Below are 20,255 nucleotides of genomic sequence, written 5' to 3'. Positions count from 1 at the left end.
CACTACCCATAAAAACGGCCCCCCGCCCCATCACCACCCATAAAAACGCCCCCCCACCCCATCACCACCCATAATCCCACCCCCCAGCCCCATCACCACCCTTAATCCCACCCCCCACATCACTCTCACTAATCCCGCCCCCTGCACAGTAGCTCTGCCCCCACCATATCACCACACATAATCCCGCCCCCACCACATCCCCACATAATCCCGCCCCCCAACACATCACCACACACAATCCCGCCCCCCACACTATCACCACACATAATACCGCCCCCCACCCATCACTTGCATAATCCCGCCCCCCAACACATCACCACGCATAATCCCGCTCCCCAACACATCACCATGCATAATCCCGTCCCCACCACTTCACCATTCATAATCCCGCCCCCCACCACATCACCACACATAATCCGGCCCCCCCACCTTATCACCATGCATAATCTCACTCCCACCACATCACCACAGATAATCCCGCACCCCCACCACATTACCATACAATCCCGACCCCACCACATTACCACACATAATCCCGCCCCCACCACATTACCACAGATAATCCCGCCCCCCACCATATTACCACACATAATCCCGCCCCCACCACATTACCACAGATAATCGCACCCCCACCATATTACCACACCATAATCCTGCCCCCCACCACATTACCACAGATAATCCCCCACCACATTACCACACATAATTCCACCCCCCACCACATTACCACACATAATCCCGCCTCCCACCACATTACCACACATAATCCCGCCTCCCACCACATTACCACACATAATCCTGCCCCACCACATCACCACACATAATCCCGCCCCCCACCACATTACCACACATAATCCTGCCCCCTACCACATCACCACACATAATCCCGCCCCCCTACCACATTACCACTCATAATCCCGCCCCCCCCCCCCACATTATCACATACAATCCCCCTCACCACATTACCACACACAATCCCGTCCCCACACATTAAATTGTACCTGGTAGAAGTCAAGGAAAGATCTTTGAAAATGACGAAAATGACTATACATTTAATTGTGTTTACAGAGAAATTTTAACTTAATTTATGTTTTGTTATGAAATTTGTTTAGATGCTGGAATGAATAAAAAATGCACATCTTACTGAATCCAGTTTGTTTTTTATTTTACACTGTGAATAAAATGTATTATTAGTATTATTCAGATTTGTAATGATTATTATTGTTATTAACTTCATTTTAAGTTAATTTACCACCTGCGTAAGCTCTGTTGAATGTTGTCATTATTTATTTTAGTTTAATCACCAGCAGCGTTAATTAGATAGCAATGAGCGTGCCGAGCGTTAGCTGGCTGGAAACAGCTAGTATTCTATATATGAGAATTTTCCTGATATTCCCATCAAGATAGATATGGACAGAGACAAGATGGCGGAGAGGATATTACACCTCACCCTAGAGATCCTCTTCCGGATTACTGGAGAGGTGAGAGATTCTGATGACGTCACATTACATCATTCTTATCTATGGCAATAACGGACAGAACTGGAGAGGTGAGGACTCTGGAAATGTCTGTAGTGAGATTTATTAATGTGTTTTCATAACCAGGATTACACAGTAGTGAAAAAGACCTCTAGTGAGCGCTGTCAGGACCCTGTGTCTGAGGGATTGGGAAGACCCCTGAGCCCAAGCTCGGGGCCTCCACCTCACCCTCTGGTAAATGAGGACATCAATGACCAGAAGATCTTAGAACTCACCTACAAGATGATTGAGCTGCTGACTGGAGAGGTGACACTGCTGGGAATGCTGGGACATTATATGCTAAAGCTTTGAAGGGATTGGGGGGATGACTGTATCATTGTATGTGTCAGGTTCCTATAAGGTGTCAGGATGTCGCCGTCTATTTCTCCATGGAGGAGTTGGAGTATTTAGAAGGACACAAACATGTGTACAAGGACGTCATGATGGAGGTTCCCCAGCCCCTCACATCACCAGGTAATAGGACTAAATACACACGGTCTATAATTATCTGTATGTAAAGAATGAATTCAGTCCCTGTATGTGTTTCCTCCAGATCTATCCAGTAAGAGGACAACACCCGAGAGATGTCCCCGTCCTCTTCTTCCACAGGACTATAAACAAGAAGATCCCAATGTTCCTCAGGATCATCAGGTAGATAGAGAGAAGGTGTCAGGAGATCTCCCCTATGATGTGTAGATGGCTGTGAAGGTCTTGTGCTCAGTCTTGTTTTATCCACCAGTATTATATGTTTTATACTTGTGTAATGAGAACGGTGGAGATGGCAGGATTAGAGCTGATCATAGGTGTGACTTCTCCATCTGTCTGTGACTTTTACAATATTTGTTTCAGGGTAAAGATCTGACCCATATTAATACTACAGAGACATCTGTGATTAGTGATGAGCGGTGTAAAGAGGAGATTCCTGCAGATAACCGCCCAGGTGAGTAGTAACCACTAAATGTAGAGAAGTCACAGATTCTTCTCAGTCACCGGCTGGGGCTGCTTTATTGATGATGTATTCCATATCACAATCAAGTGATCACCATTTTGCCTCTGGACCACAACATTCTCATCCACCCAAAACTGTTCAAATCACTTTGGGCATTGAAAGACCTTTTCTATAGAACTTACAACCTGGAGGATCCATCTACCCCCTGAGATTAGAAGATGCAGATCGTTACCTGCCCAGATCTGTAAACTACAAAGCCAAATGACAGCATACATAGAAGGTGTTGACAAGTTAGAAAATAACTTGAAGAAAAATATTATGATGGGCCTCCTAGAGAAAGCGGAGGGTAATGATGATGTTGGTTTCCTAGATCCCTGATATCTTATTGGATGAATCTACCTTTTCTCCCTTCTGTGCTGCTGAATGTGCTCATATGGTCCCTACAAGACCAGGTCCAGTCTTTCTGACAACACTTCAGTTTTATGATCAACAGCATTGAATATGCGGTGAGGCCAAGTGTGAATTTCTGTACAATAACAACAAAGTTTCCCTTTATCCTGACTTTTCAATTTCTTTTCAAACATATTTACTTTACACAGGATTGTGATAAACTACAAAAAAAAATTACACCTGTACCAAGATACATCTCTAAGCTGTGCATGACTGATAAATGTAATATAAGTTAATTCACTTGCGCAAAAGATGTGTTGGCATGGCTCAAGCCCTGGTTTCATGGATTCATTACACGTAATAAATCACATTATGTCTTAGATCATAAGGATATCAGATTACTGCACAATCTCTCCTGAAATGAGGAGCACTAATACTTTCTCTACTGTTCTGGTCAGGACTCATAGTAGCTCCAATATTCCACCATAAATGAGTGCAACTCCGGCTTAGTGTTGAAGTTGTAACCTCATAGATACGTTGTTGTTGGGATAAACAGGGTACCAGACAACCACATAATGCTTTAGATATTGCGTACAGTTACGCCATAGGGAACAAAGTTACCCCACTCCATATAAACATAGAAGATCAGAGGAAACAGGAGTATTTAGGGTTAAAAAATAGTAAGCTTTATTACAAAAACATATCAAGTCATATAAATATATTCCAAAAATTGATACTAAAACCAGATGATGTGCCAGATCAATAGCGCCACCTATGCCCCAATAGTACATAATACATAGTGAGAGGTAAAGGGGAAAGTATGTTCCAAAAACAAAACAAACAAAAAAAAATTATCTATGTTCTGACGAAGTGGTCAAAAATGTGCAAATATGCAGCAGGAACAACACTCACCAAAGGATAGATGGGGGAAGTGGCACTAGATCGCATCCAAGAGCGCCCCAACGTACGTTTCGCTTTTTAGTATGTCACATTTATCAATCTCGTAGCGCTGCAGATGGCAGCGTATTTCCTTCCTCCGTGAAGCCCCACCTACTTCCGGCTGCGTCCATCGTTTCCCTGCGTACCTATCTTTAATATTGTGTACACAGGGTCATGCGTTGGATGCGGATGTATCTGTTTGCGGCAATTTGAGGTGTGCGGCGACCGAATGGGAACGCAAAATCGCCGCATGTGGCTACATCCGTATCCAACACATGACCCTGCGTACCCAATATTAAAGATAGGTACGCAGGGAAACGCTGGACGCAGCCGGCAGTAGGCGGAGCTTCATGGAGGAAGGAAGTACGCTGCTACGAGACGAAAGTGTGAAACCAGCCTAATATTTCTCCTTGAAACTCATCTGATAGAAAATATTGGACCCTACGATAATTTAATTCCCAAGAGTCACAAAGCCACATACTCTAATTACCTTCATAGAATGGTAGAGTTGTAAGGGACCTCGTGGTCCTACCCCCTGCTCAAAGCAGGATTAACTAAGTCATCCCAGCCTCTGTTTGAAGATTTCCATTCATGAAGAACTCACCACCTCTCGTGGCAGTCTATTCCACTCATTCATTACCCTGTCAAAAAGTTTGTTCTAGTATCTAATCTGTGTCTCCTCCCATTCAGTTTCATCCCATTGCTTCTAGTCTTTCCTTGTGCAAATGAGAATAAAGATGATCCTTCTACAATGTGACAGCCCTTGAGATATTTGTAGACAGCTATTAAGTCTTCTCTCAGTCTTCTTTTTTGCAAGCTAAACATTCCTAAATCCTGTAATCGTTCCTCATAGGACATGGTTTGCAGACCAGTCACCATTCTGGTTGCTCTTTTCTGAACTTGCTCCAGTTTGTTGATGTCTTTTTTAAAATGTGGTGCCCAAAACTGCACACAGTATTCCAGATGAGGTCTGACCAAAGAGGAGTAGAGGCCAATAATGACTTCACGTGATCTAGACTGTATGCTTCTGTTAATACATCCCAGAATAGCATTTGCCTTTTTTGCTGCTGCATCACACTGTTGATTCCTGTTCTTTTTTTAATCAGATAGATTTTTATTAGAAATGGCAGAATATTACAAGTAATTCTCATTTACATTATTTTAACTCAAGTAACATTTTAAAAATTATAGCCACCGCGTTGCTCAGGGTCTCCTCCGAATCCTCCAAGAATAGCAAGATATCATCCGCATATAAGGCCATTTTATTCAGTCGTCATGACAGCACTAACGAGAGAGGGGATCCGCCCTTCAGGGACAGGAAACCTACAGAGATAAAAGGGCGGCACCTCTCTCCCGCATTAGTTGGTTTCCTGTCCCTGACAGGGGACCCTACAGACTTGCATTAAGAAGAAAGGTGAAGACTGAATACAGTTCCCAGGTTCGGCCGGCCGGTTCTGGAAGTGGGGTTTCCCCTTCGTCGGTCAGGTCCGGTGTGCTGGAGGTGCCACACCATAGAGGGCTGTTGGGGTAGGCAGCACGAGAAAGTGGCCTTCAGGGGGAGTGCCGACTTGAGCATTCCCTTTCCGGTACGGGTATGTATGGCCATGGGAGACCCTGCTCTCCGGAACCTGGACCAGGGGCAGCCTTTCCAACGACTCATTAAATACCCGATCCAATTTAGTCATTAATTCTGCGTTAAGAATTTTGTAAACCTCTGCCGGAATGCCATCTGTCCCCAGAGCCTTGCCCCCCACCACGTCTACCAGAGCCACCTTCAATTCTTCCTCCCCAAGTGGTTTATCCATCCACTCACAATCCTCTTTACTTACTCTAGGCAAATTGACCTCTTCCAAATATCTATTTAACTCCTCTTTTTCTTTTTGCACCCTAGAGGAATATAATTCACTATAAAATTTCCGGAAGACTTCTAAAATTTGTTCCCCCTGAGTAACCACTTTTCCCTCCTCTGATTTTATGGAATATACATGAGAAGAATCCCGCTGCGCAGAGGCCACTACTGAGAGCAAATGTCCCACCTTTTCCCCCTCCGAGTAAAATGTTTCCTTTTTAAATACTTTCAACCTTTCTGCTTTGCGCATATGCAATTGATTGACATCTGCCTGCGCAGCCTTCATTCGGTTTTGCGTGTCCCTTGTACATTGAGTGCTTAATGCTTCCTCCGCTGCCTTCAATTCATCCATCACAGCCTTATCTTGGTTTTATGCCTTGAAATGTCCCGAAATAGGATTCCTCTTAGGTACGCCTTCATAGTATCCCGTACTGCTTGACTCCCTGCACTCCCTTCATTTATCCTAAAAAATTCCACAAGTTCCTTCCCCACCATTTCCATATCAAATAGCTGTAACTAGGAAGGATGAATTTTCCTTCCCATGCCCCCTAATTTACCCTGGTGTGCCAATTGTAATGATACCAATACTGGGCTATGATCCGATATTACTGTAGGCCTGTACTCCACCTCTTGTATTAAATTATTCATCCCTTCATTTCCCAAAGCTACATCTATACGAGACAGGGAGCCGTATGTCACCAAATAACAAGAATAAGTATATTTATCGACATTACGTACCCGCCATAAATCTATCCATCCTATTTCCCTTAGATAATTCCCCTTTGGGGGTAATATTCCTGTCCTCTCTCAACAAAGCATGCCTACCCTTGTCCCAGTGGTCATTAGCTATATTGTTCACATCACCCACTACAAGGAGAGGAACCCCATCCCATCTACCAGATATTTCCAGAATCTCCTGTAGCTTTTTTCTTGGAGTACGGCAGAGAAATATATAATGACACAATACACATTAATCTATTAAATATCTTACATACTATAAACACATATTGACCATCTTTATCAATTATAACCTCGATCTCCTCGAACGGGACACTTGTATGTAGCAGTATTGACACTCCTCTGGTGTAAGTTGAGAACGTCGAGTGATACGCCTTTCTCACCCATCTATTTTGCAACATAGCTACTTTTTCCTATGCCAGGTGAGTTTCCTGTAAGCATATTACTGAGGGCCTCTGTTTCAGCACATATTGAAATATTGCTGTATGCTTTGTAGCATTTGCAAGACCCCTGACATTCCAACTTAAAATTATAATGTTACCGCCCATTATTTCTTATAGGGACAATAAATTGATTCAGGCCCGCTAAGGTCTCTAAACCTTCCCCCTCCCCTACCCTCCCCCCCTTTACCAACCTATCTTTAACCATCCCAACTGAAACAACCCCCTAACTTCTCACCCTTGCCCCTTCAGGAACTTTATAAACACTGTGAGTATAAATCAAACTTACTCTCTCTATACGAAATCTGGGAACGCTGTTTTACAGCCTAGAAATACAACCCTTTCCCTACTATCTCTCTCCCTCCCACCTAAATCAAAATTAACTGATCATTGCGCTGCCGAACACAACCATTTTAAAACAATAATAAAACATGTCATATCAAAAGTGACCAATACAGTCAAATTGAAATCAACTTAAAACTTTTCAGGAGTTAACATCCGTCCTACGGACACTTAAAGCTAACTTCAACGGGTCCGCTCCACTCCAATATGCTAAGCATTAAGGTCCAGCCATTGTGTGGCCTTCTCTGGATTTTGAAAAAAGTGCACCCGATCCATATCCACCACCCTGAGTTTAGCCGGGTAAATCATTGAGTAACTCAGGCCCAGGTCTCGCAGTCTCCTCTTGACCTCTCCAAACTTCATCCTAAGTTTTTGGACCGTTGCAGAGTAGTCAGGGTAGATGGAGATCCGGTTCCTATCAATGGTTAAGCCATCACAGTTCCTGGCCTTCCTCAGCAGGATATCCTGATCACAGTAATTCAGAATTTGGCCAGGATAGCTCTCGGGGCAGAACCCGGGGGCAGAGCTCTGGTAGGGACCCGGTGTGCCCTTTCCACGGCAAATAATCTAGTGAGGCTATCGCCCCCACAGTATTTTTCAGCCACGATTCAATGTAATCAGTGGGATAACTCCCTTCCACATTTTCTGGCACAATCATTTTCAAATTATTGCTGCGGGACCGATTTTCCAGATCATCGGTTTTAAATTCCAACTCTGCGATACGCTGAATGTACTTTTTTTCCCTTTTTAACAGTTCATTCATCTGATCTTCCACACTCCCAACACGTTCCTCCACCACCTCAACTCTCTTCTCCACTTTGCGCAAAGCTGAGTTAAGGGACACCATCTTTTCTTTCATATCATCAACTCGCAGGTTCAGAGTGGCTAGAGCAGATTTACAGTATACCACCACTGAAAATATATCTTTCAGCCTCGGTTCCTCCATTTATCTGTTATCTCCATAGACACAGCCGAACCAGCCTGTGAGGTGATTTCTGCAGGAGATATGGCTCCGCTCTCATGAGCTGCATCACTTCTCTCAGGGGACTCCTGCTCCACCAAACCACTCTGTGCTCTATCTATTCCTTTTAACTGTTCCCCAGGGTCCCCCGGTCCTCCGGACCCCTCACCTTCAGCCTTCAATAGCAGTCTACCAGCCTCCTCCGTCCTTGCGAACCGCTCCAGCTTGGCTATCACCTCCAGCTTCTTGCGATACGCAGCGCTTGCCCTTGCCGCCTCCTCCGCTGACTCGGCGCCATCTTGGATCTTCGCGCCTCCCGCCTTCTGTTTGCAGCGCGTCAATGCCAGGCAAGACTTATCTCCACCTGGCCCCGCTTGTTCAACTCTGCTCGCCGGGTTCCCGGGCATTCCTGCGCACGGTATAGGCATTCGGCGGCGCCTCTGGAATGCTTAATGGCAGACGGTGCAAGGAAAGAGATCCGGCACACATCTCACATCTGCTCACATCGCTTCCTAGGCCACTCCTGTTGACTCCTGTTCAGTCTGTGATCTATTAGTATACCCAAGTCTTTTCCATGTGTGCTGTTGCTTTGCCCTATTCCTCCCATTCTGTATATGCTTTTTTTTTATTTTTATCGCCCAGATGTAGTACTAGCTTTGAGTCATCAGCAAATTTAATCAGTTTACCCTCAATTCCTTCATCTAAATCATTCATAAAAATGTTGAACAATACAGGGACCAGGACAGAGCCCTGTGTTACCCCACTTGAGACATTCCTCCAACTGGATGTGCAGCCATTTACGACCACTCTTTGGGTCCGATCAATAAGCCAGTTTTGAGTCCACCTAAGAGTGGCTTTGTCCATTCCATACTTAGTCATTTTTTTCAATAAGGATTGTGTGAGCTACTTTGTCAAATGCTTTTCTGAAGTCAAGATATATTATATCTACAGCATTTCCCTTATTGACCCAGTCAGTGATTCTGTCATAGAAGGAAATTAAGTTAGTCGGACATGAACAAACCCATGCTGACTCTGTTTAATCATTCTTATCCAGGTACTTACATACATGTTGTTTAATAATTTGTTCAAAGATCTGTCCTGGTATACACGTCAGACTCACCAGCCTATAGTTCCCTGGGTACACATTCTTCCCCTTTTTGAAGATAGGAACAACATTTGCTCTTCTCCAGTCTTCTGTGACTTCTACTGTTCTCCAAGATTTTTTAAAGATTATGGAGAGTGGTTCAAAAATGTCTTCTGCTATCTCCTTCTGTACTCTGGGGTGTAATTCATCTGGACCTGGAGACTTGAATTCATTTATGTTAGCTAAGTGTTTCCTCAACTGTAACAGTTGATGTTACATTTCTTTCCTGAGAGAAAACAGATGCAGAATAGGAATTTAAAAGTTTGGCCTTCTCAACATCCTTTCTTACCATTTCATCATTTCCATCCTGTACAAATCCTATAGCATCTTTCACTTTTCTTTTACTTTTGACATATCGCCAAAATCCTTTTTTTATTGCTTTTGACGTCCCTTGCAAGCCTTAATTCATTTTCAGCTTTAGCAAATCTGATTTGTGCCCTGCAGGTTCGGCAGACAGCATTATATTCTTCTTTTAGATATGCCTCCCTCTTCCCATTTGATAAACATTTCTTTCTTCCTTTTTAGAATGTGTTTAAGTTCTGTGTTCATCCATCCTGGTTTCCTTAAATGCTTCCTATTCTTCCCTCTTTTCGGAATTGTTAACGATTGTGCTTTGAGAATCTCATTTTTCAAGATTTCCCTTCCTTCCTGGACATTTTTGTCCTTAAGGATATCCAGCCATTGGATCCCTCCGATTATCTTTCGGAGTCCCTTTAAAATCTGCCTTTCTGAAATTCTAAAATAGCATGGTTGCTCGCTACCTACTAGGGTCCCAGCCACTCTTACCTCCTCAACCATTCCCTCCCTGTTTATAATGATCAGACCCAAGGTAGCAGATCCCCTTGTTTTCTCTCCTACCTTTTGGAAGGTCAAATTGTCAGCAAGAGAGGATAAGAATTTGCTTGACCTGTTAGTTTTGCCCGAGAGAGATTCCCAACAAATGTCTGGATATTTGGAATCTCCTATGACAACTGTCATTTTTTGGAGAACTTGGCTATTTGATGCATAAAGAGTTCATCCATATCTTCAGCTTGCACAGGCGGCCTGCAGTAAATGCCTACAATCATGTCCCTTCTATTATTCTGTCCTTGTATTCTTACCTAAACAGTTTCCACAGCACTCCCAGTCTCTGAAGCTTCAATCTCTGTGCAGATATACGCTTTTCTATACATCCTTCTAGCCTTGTATTCCAATCATATATGTATCATCCCACCTTAGAGAGCTTTCACTAAAATAGTCAGTTTTGCTCATTCTACATGGATCTGGACTTACACAGAGACCCCTAGGCTTGGGCCATGGTGATACTTGTTGTTCTGTGGCGTGAAATGGGAAGAATAGGTAGCCAGGTCACAACCTGCAGGACAGAGAAAATACAAAATCAGAATACACAAGAGGAGTCTGTAAATGGCTGGTCTTCGCAACAGGAAATTCTACACAAGCCAGGAGCTGAGCACAGAGGACTAAACCAGAGGAGAACAAGGCTGTATCTGGCAGCTTTTGGCAATATGGTTCAACCTTTAGTAGGATGTGATGCTTTCCAATTGGCTGAAGCAAGGGGCAGATTACTGCAGCTGGACAGCACATACACACCCACACTGCCAGACTTGATGGTATTACACATCCCAAGCACCCTAATCTTAGTGGCCAGACAGAGCCTACATCTCCCAGAGCTTCTGGTTCTGACATCTCCTCACCAGCGCTGCCTGCAGAATTAATAAGGCCGTGCATGGTGACAGAAGTAGACTACGCAGGAGCAGATCCCAGAGGAGATGGGATATACCATTTTCACAAGCCTTAAAGGGACACTGTCACCTGAATTTGGAGGGAACAATCTTCAGCCATGGAGGCGGGGTTTTTGGGTGTTTGATTCACCCTTTCCTTACCCGCTGGCTGCATGCTGGCTGCAATATTGGATTGAAGTTCATTCTCTGTCCTCCGTAGTACATGCCTGCACAATGCAATCTTGCCTTGCGCAGGCGTGTACTATGGAGGACAGAGAATGAACTTCAATCCAATATTGCAGCCAGCATGCAGCCAGAGGGTAAGGAAAGGGTGAATCAAACACCCAAAAACCCCGCCTCCATGGCTGAAGATTGTTCCCTCCAAATTCAGGTGACAGTGTCCCTTTAATATGACAGAATGGCAGAAAACTAAAGCAGTAGAAATCCCCAAAAAGTGACTCCATTTTGGAAATTATAACCCTCAATGAATTAATCTATTGGAGAAGTGACTATTTAGACTCCACAGTACCTTTCCGAAAATTAGCACACAGTGGATGTTGGAGAGTAAAAACGTAGTGATTAGATTGTGCTCCACCGTAATTTAAGTGGCTTCTTCTCACTATAATAATGCCAAATACATGGATGCTAAATGTGGTTTGGCACACTGCAAGGCTCAGAAGTGAGGGGAAGATATGACTTTGGGAGAGCTGATATTGCTGGATTGGTTTACGGAAGCCATGTTGCTTTTCAAGAGCCTTTGAGGTGCTTAGTAAGATACGTGAATCTGGCATCTTCACCTTCAGGAGTAATCCTAGGGACAGGTCACCCCTAGCTCTAGGGACCAAGTTAGCACCCAAAGTCCCTAGGAATTGCGTTACACTCTGTTTTTCCACTGACAGATGGTGGACCTGATTGGGGACTAGTTTTTTTTTTTTTAGATGAATAGAAGTTTTTATTGATATTATTTTCATCTACATAACATTGGTGGCTTTTTATTCCATATTTGGGAGACAGAATGGACAAGCAGTTGAACACCATGCTCCATTGGTTCATGGCATGCAGTTTCTTATTAGACTGTAAACTTTCATTGTCTTGAAGAATAATTCAGTTTTTTTTATATAACTTGACATTTTTACTGACAGTTTAAGCAGAAATGTTGAACAATAACAGATTCAAGGATATTTTATTAAAAAATAATAATTGGTTTATATTTTGCAGATGACTGTACCAGATCAGCGGGACAGGTGACATCCTCAATTTTTAAATCAGATGATTTTGAGATCCCACAGGATACAACTAAAGTGAATGCCATTATTTCGGGTATACCATCATTCCTTCACAGCAAAGATCTGTCATCTGATCCTTTGAAACAGGTCCTGTTTTCTGATTCATTACCGACTACAAATGGAAATCAAAGTCACAAAATAAACATTAAAAAACAAGCTGATTCTAAAGCAAATAAGCCATTTTCATGTTCAGAATATGGGAATAGTTTTCTTCTTGAAAAGAATTTTCTTAAACATCCAGAAATTCATGCAGAGAATAGGTTTTCTTGTTCAAAGTGTGGGAAATGTTTTAACCAGAAATCAGATCTTGGTAGGCACCAGAGAAATCACACACGGAAGAAGCGATTTTCCTGTCCAGAATGTGGGAAATGTTTAATCGGGAAATCAGCTTTGGTTTTGCACCATAGAATTCACACAGGGGAGAAGCCTTTTTCCTGTTCACAATGTGGAAAATGTTTCAACCGGAAAGTGCAACTTGTTACCCACCAGAGAACCCACACAGGGGAGAAACCATTTTCATGTTCAGAATGTGGGAAATGTTTTAACCATAAATCTGATTTTGTTAAGCACCACAGAACTCACACAGGGGAGAAGCCATTTCCATGTTCAGAATGTGGGAAATGTTTTATCCAGAAATCAAATCTTGTCAGTCACCAGAAAACCCACACAGGGGAGAAGCCATTTTTCTGTTCAGAATGTGGGAAATGGTTTACCCGTAAATCAAATCTTGTCAGTCACCAGACAACCCACACAGGGGAGAAGCCTTTTTCTTGTTCAGAATGTGGGAAATGTTTTAGCCTGAAATCACTGCTTATTAAACATCAGAGAACTCACACAGGTGAGAAGCCTTTTTCATGTTCAGAATGTGGAAAAAGTTTTGGGAAGAAACCTTCTCTTCTTAGTCACCAGAGCAGTCACACAGGGTAGAAACCGTTTTCATATTCTTAATGTGGGAAACGATTTACAAGGAAATCAACTCTAAACAAACATCAGAGAAGTCACACAGGGGAGAAGCCTTTTTCATGATCAGAATGTTATTTAACTAAAAATGTTATCTTCTTAAAGGGGTTGTCCACTAGTTTGACAGCTCCTTGTCATGCCTCATGTTTTGGAACTGTTAAAATAAAACACTTATACTCACCTTACAAGCCAATGTCTTTGCAGCGCCCAGTCAGCACCCATTCACTGTCCCCGCCTCCGGACGTATGCTTTCTGACTTTTTTTTATTGTTCCATGTGTCCAAATGTGGGGATAGTGACTCACTGAATGCTAGTGCTGACACCACTGGAACAGCACCAGTATGGAAGATGTGAATAAGTGTTTTTATTTTACCTGCACCAAACATAAGGAATAAGAAGAGTTTGTCCAAGTAGTTGACAAAATCAAAAATCCCACCCAGGGAGAAGCCATTATCATGCTTAGTGTGAAAACTGAATTACTGGAAAACCATTTTTGGTTAACCATCAAAAATAACTCAGACGGGGAGAAACTATATATGTTATTGACAAATTGTACAATAACACATCACAGTCGTAAATTACTTTAGAATTTATTGTATTTTGGGGATTATAAGACACACTTTTAGCAAGAAAACATTTAGCTAAATAAGTCAGGGCATCTTTCAGACAGGAGTTGTAAAATATTAGTATTTTAATAATAAAAATATAGATTACTTAACATATGCAGAGCTAAACTAGCAAATAGATACTCTGGTTAGTGTGTGACTGAGTTATTCTGAGGACATCTGTTCTTTGTTTGTCAGAACTATTGGGCTTTTGTCAGAACTGTCAATACATGGCTATTTGGCAATAGTAAATGGTTATCAGAGGTCATAGACTATAAGCTTAAGTATTTCAAAATGAGGTAATGTACAAATAACTAATATGCATATTCCATAAGTTAGTAGTGTTCTCCTAATATGGTAGAGGCTATGAACATAGCGGCAAATCACCATATGTGGTTAGGAGACAGGAAAAAAAGAAACCAATGTACAGTACAGACCAAAAGTTTGGACACACCTTCTCGTTTAAAGATTTTCATGTATTTTCATGACTATAAAAATTGTACATTCACACTGAAGGCATAAAAACTATGAATTAACACATGTGGGAATTATATGCTTAACAAAAAAGTGTGAAATAACAGAAATTATGTCTTATGTTCTCGATTCGTCAAAGTAGCTTTCTTTTGCTTTGATGACTGCTTTACACACTCTTGGCATTCTCTTGATGAGCTTCAAGAGGTAGTCACCGAGAATGGTTTTCACTTCACAGGTGTGCCCTGTCAGGTTTAATAAGTGGGATTTCTTGCCTTATAAATGTGGTTGGGACCATCATTTGTGTTGTGCAGAAGTCTGGTGGATACACAGCTGATAGTCCTAATGTTAGCTGCTTTTTTCTTGCCATAATACAAATTCTAAGTAAAGAAAAACGAGTAGCCATCACTACTTTAAGAAATGAAGGTCAGTCAGTCCAAAAAATTGGGAAAACTTTCAAAGTGTCACCAAGTGCAGTGGCAAAAACCATCAAGCACTACAAAGAAACTGGCTCACATGAGGACCACCCCAGGAAAGGAAGACCAAGAGTCACCTCTGCTTCTGAGGATAAGTTTATCCGAGTCACCAGCCTCAGAAATCGCAGGTTAACAGCAGCTCAGATTAGAGACCTGGTCAATGCCACACACAGAGTTCTTTGTGCAGCAGGCCTTCATGGTAAAATAGCTGCTAGGAAACCACTGCTAAGGACAGGCAACAAGCAGAAGAGACTTCTTTGGGATAAAGAACACAAGAAATGGACATTAGACAAGTGGTAATCTGTGCTTTGGTCTGATGAGTCCAAATTTGAGATCTTTGGTTCCGACCACCGTGTCTTTGTGCGACGCAGAAAAGGTGAACGGATGGACTCTACATGCCTGGTTCCCACGGGGAAGCATGGAGGAGGAGGTGTGATGGTGTAGGGGTGCTTTGCAGGTGACACTGTTGGGGATTTATTCAAAATTGAAGGCATACTGAACCAGCATGGCTACCAAAACATCTTGCAGCGGCATGCTATTCCATCTGGTTTGTGTTTAGTTGGTCTATCATTTATTTTCCAACAGAACAATGACCCCAAACACACCTCCAGGCTGTGTAAGGGCTATTTGACCAAGAAGGAGAGTGATGGGGTGCTACGCCAGATGATCTGGCCTCCACAGTCACCAGACCTGAGCCCAATCGAGATGGTTTGGGGTGAGCTGTACCGCAGAGTGAAGGCAAAAGGGCCAACAAGTGGTAAGCATCTCTGGGAACTCCTTCAAGATTGTTGAAAGACCATTCGTGGTGACTACCTCTTGAAGCTCATCAAGAGAATGCCAAGAGTGTGCAAAGCAGTCATCAAAGCAAAAGGTGGCTACTTTGAAGAATCTAGATTATAAGACATCATTTCAGTTGTTTCACACTTTTTTGTTAAGTATATAATTCCACATGTGTTAAAGATTATTATTATTATTATTATTATAAGATTATTATTCATAGTTTTGATGCCTTCAGTGTGAATGTACTATTTTCATAGTCATGAAAATACAGAAAAATCTTTTGGTCTGTACTGTACGTCTATGAGTCAAAATAGTTTATAAGCCGACCTAACTCCTGGTGAGATGGATCTCATACCCTGAGAATCTCCAACCCAGAATACATCAACCTCAAGACCATATGTAAGAACCAATGAATACTTGTTTTCTCTTCTATAATCTAATACTTATTTTTGTGTGCTATGAACTTTCTTTTCTTTATTTTTGTAATCACTTTTTGAATGAACATTAAACAAGATTTGATTTATCCACACAATTCAATATTGTTTTCCTTTCTATCCTCACCGTGCTTACTTAAAATAGAAAGAAAGTGTTATTTTCTTTCTAACATTTTGGTGAGCCAGCCAAATCTGATTTTTGTGTGGATGCTTTTCCCTTGCACGTGGGAGAGGAGAGCTTTGTAAAGACACCTGTTGTTCAAGGCATAGGAATTCCACTATTTCAAGTCACACGGATCAGACAATCTACAGACGAGTGAGGATTTGTGTCTCCAACTATAAAAACCTGCATGTGTCCCATCCACTTGGAGATCTGAGGATTACAGTAAAGACACAGAGGAACATCCATTGACAGTTGGATCAATCCAGGAGAGGAAAGATCTAGGAAATCAAGTGATCTGGAAAGATTTTAATGGTTATAAACCTGTAGTCATTGACCCTAGTGATTATAGCCATATTTGAAGTATTTGCTTAAATGATGTTGTGTCATCATCAGACCTTTTGAGGCCTGAAACTGGTGGTGATGAGTTACTGACAGAAATTGTACAGTGTTTCCTTCTCTTTGGACTCTGTTCAGGAATGAAGTTGGTACAATGAAGGATGTTGTAAATGTGTAAAGGCGAGATCCTCCATCACAGCGTCAGTATACATTACCTCCAGAATTAATTGATTCTATGTCAAAGATCATACAGGGTTTGCTAGATCAAGGTATCTTCCTGAAAGGCTAATTCTGTAAGTAACAATCCTTTGTGGTGTGTCTTGAAATCTGATGGTTCTTATTAGTGATGAGCGAGTGTATTTTTGCTCGGGTTTTCCCGAGTATTTGTTAGTGTTCGGATATTAATTTTTCATCGCCTCAGCGGAATGATTTACAGCTATTAGCCAGGCTGAGTACATGTGGGGGTTGCCTGGTTGCTAGGGAATCCTTACATGTAATCAAGCTGTCTAGTAGCTGTAAATCATTCAGCTGCGGCGATGAAAACTTAATCTCCGAACACTAACAAATACTCGGAGATCACCTTAGTGTGCTAGGGAAAACCCGAGCAACAAGTACACTCGCTCATCACTAGTTCTTGCCTTGCAGCACTGGAGTCCTGGGTTCAAACCCCACTAAGGACAACATCTGCAAAGAGTTTATATGTTCTCTCCGTGTTTGCGTGGGTTTCCTCCGGGTACTCCGGTTTCCTCCCACATTCCAAGACATACTAATGGGAGTGTTGTTGAGTTCAGGAAAAAGACAGCCACTGCAGGAAAGAATAGAGGCAATTGCTTCTCTACCAATTCCAACATCACACAAGGCATTTCGACATTTCTTGGGTCTTATGAACTTTTCAAGGGACTCAATGAAAATTTTGCAGACAAGGCCAGGCCGTTGTATGATCTTTTAAAAGGTGAAAATAGTGATTACTTTGGTCCTTGGGGTGATGAACAACAAATCTCATTTGAACAAATGAAAATTAATGTACAAAATGCACCTGCTTTGTCCACAGTAGATCCTTCGGCTCCATTTGCTTTGCAAGTACACACATCAGAGACATCTGTGTCTGCTGTGCTGTTACAGTTGTAGGGAGAAGAGAGGAGAATTTGGGGCTATTTTTCTAAGCTTCTCTCACCTGTTGAAAGAGGTTTTGAGACCTGTGCAAGACAATTGGTAGAGATGTACTTTGCAGTTATAGCAACTGAACACATTGTTGGGTTCAACAAAATCACTTTACAAACTCCTCATTCTACACTAAAACTTCTTTTTGTGAACAATATCCCAGGTATGTCACAGAGATTTGCTCTTTGTTTAGTGTAATTGTCTCCCAACAAATTGAGGTTGATTATAAAGCCAAATATGTTCTTCCCCAGTTGAGGCAATATGAAGGGCAAACTCATGATTTACACTCTTTTCAGGATTCTAGTCCATCGCTTTTCAGATGGAAGGCAGAGGCAACAGATGAACCCATTTTTGTAGATGGTTCCAGATTCTATTCAGATGGGCACTATTATTTGGGCTATGCCATTTTTTATCCCAAAACAGGACCGGTTGTAAAACACAAATTACCGAGTCATTTTTCAGCTCAAAGGGCAGAGCTAGAAACGGTAAAAATGGTACAACAGCTGAACAAAGCTGATGATCAGTGTCCCATTGTAATCTACAGTGATAGCTCCTATATTGTTAGATCACTGGCAACCTCTTTTTCCCAAACTGGCAAATAATCTATGTTGATTCTTCTAATAAGACTCTTGTACATAGTGACTCACTGAAAACTATTTTTGAGATCGCATCAAAAAAACCTAATGGTTTTGCTATTGTCAAATCCCTGCCCATAAAAACCTGATGACGAATTATCTGTTGGAAATGCCACCGCAGATATTTTAGCCAAAGAGGCAGCCCTGACAGGAGAAGTGTTTGAACCTGAACCTCTAGAGGTTTCAGCAGGTCTAAGAACAAACACACATATCCCTTCTTTTGCGGAAGAACAAGCAAAAGACATCTCTTGTTGCTTCCCGGGTTGATCCAAAACCTCCCTTTGTTTATGAAAACAGGGTTTTGTGTCATGACTTAAACGGAAAGTTGCATCGTGTTGTACCAAAACATATACAAGTTTAGTTCACAAGATATAATTATGAAAGTTTGGGTCATTTGGGCCAACAGACATTGTTAGGCATTCTTAGAGAGAAATGTTACTGGGAAAAGACAGTACAAAGTATTGTTCAATCATGTCTCATTTGTGCCCAACGTAATCTAAGACCAAAATGACAAAAACCTGAACCTAGATCGCCAACTCGCGACTCTAGGTTCATTACCTGTTCACACTTAGTCTATGTTTGGATGTGCCGGTCAGGTTTTTGAAATGTATTCTTTAGCCTTCTGATCGTGCACTCCGCCTCCTAGCTTCAGGTGTTTTAATTACAGCAGGTCCAATACCCCTCCACAGAGAGAGAATTTTAGTCTAGGAAGAGGTTTTCACATGTACCCATCCAGATGGAGACGTTTATTCTCAGCGAGGTAAGGCAAGTTTTAGGACCTGGTATAAGAGAGATGCCGTAAAGGAGCTACCAGGTACACATAAAATTGGCCATTTTTATGCGCTAAAAGCTCTCATTTTTCATATTTCTAGTGCAGTAATGCAGTTCAAATTTCGTGTTTTCAAGTTTACATGTTTTAGCGCTGCAGTGTGCTGCCTTATTTACTTAACTATATACGAGTTGTCGACTCTAGGTTCAGCACCTGTTCACACTTAGTCTATGTTTTGATGTGCCGGTCAGGTTTTTGAAATGTATTCTTTAGCCTTCTGATCGTGCACTCCGCCTCCTAGCTTCAGGTGTTTTAATTACAGCAGGTCCAATACCCCTCCACAGAGAGAGAATTTTAGTCTAGGAAGAGGTTTTCACATGTACCCATCCAGATGGAGACGTTTATTCTCAGCGAGGTAAGGCAAGTTTTAGGACCTGGTATTAGAGAGATGCCGTAAAGGGGCTACCAGGTACACATAAAATTGGCCATTTTTATGCGTTAAAAGCTCTCATTTTTCATATTTCTAGTGCAGTAATGCAGTTCAAATTTCGTGTTTTCAAGTTTACATGTTTTAGCGCTGCAGTGTGCTGCCTTATTTACTTAACTATATACGAGTTGGCGACTCTAGGTTCAGCACCTGTTCACACTTAGTCTATGTTTGGATGTGCCGGTCAGGTTTTTGAAATGTATTCTTTAGCCTTCTGATCGTGCACTCCGCCTCCTAGCTTCAGGTGTTTTAATTACAGCAGGTCCAATACCCCTCCACAGAGAGAGAATTTTAGTCTAGGAAGAGGTTTTCACATGTACCCATCCAGATGGAGACGTTTATTCTCAGCGAGGTAAGGCAAGTTTTAGGACCTGGTATAAGAGAGATGCCGTAAAGGGGCTACCAGGTACACATAAAATTGGCCATTTTTATGCGCTAAAAGCTCTCATTTTTCATATTTCTAGTGCAGTAATGCAGTTTAAATTTCGTGTTTTCAAGTTTACATGTTTTAGTGCTGCAGTGTGCTGCCTTATTTACTTAACTATATATGAGTTGGCGACTCTAGGTTCAGCACCTGTTCACACTTAGTCTATGTTTGGATGTGCCGGTCAGGTTTTTGAAATGACGATGTATAAATGTCTTTATAGTTCGTACATGTCTGTGCTGCGAGGCTGATGGGGGCACAATGCAATATTCGATATAT

At 42.0% G+C, this 20,255-nt stretch overlaps 1 protein-coding gene across 1 annotated transcript; it reads left to right on the top strand.

The window, feature by feature from the left end:
• The first annotated feature begins 455 nt into the window (after positions 1-455).
• Positions 456-16,097, top strand: LOC138663451 (oocyte zinc finger protein XlCOF22-like). The gene is made up of 6 exons (XM_069749660.1): positions 456-1,481; positions 1,605-1,784; positions 1,868-1,991; positions 2,071-2,168; positions 2,367-2,457; positions 12,209-16,097. The coding sequence occupies exons 1-6, from the start codon at positions 1,410-1,412 to the stop codon at positions 13,201-13,203; spliced, it is 1,560 nt and encodes a 519-aa protein (XP_069605761.1). The 5' UTR covers positions 456-1,409; the 3' UTR covers positions 13,204-16,097.
• The last annotated feature ends 4,158 nt before the right edge of the window (positions 16,098-20,255 follow it).

This window comes from Ranitomeya imitator, chromosome 2 (genome assembly GCF_032444005.1).
Source record: "Ranitomeya imitator isolate aRanImi1 chromosome 2, aRanImi1.pri, whole genome shotgun sequence".
Classification (NCBI taxonomy): Eukaryota; Metazoa; Chordata; class Amphibia; order Anura; family Dendrobatidae; genus Ranitomeya; species Ranitomeya imitator.
The sequence above is the reverse complement of the archived record's forward strand: the minus strand, read 5'-3'. Positions and strand labels throughout refer to the sequence as shown.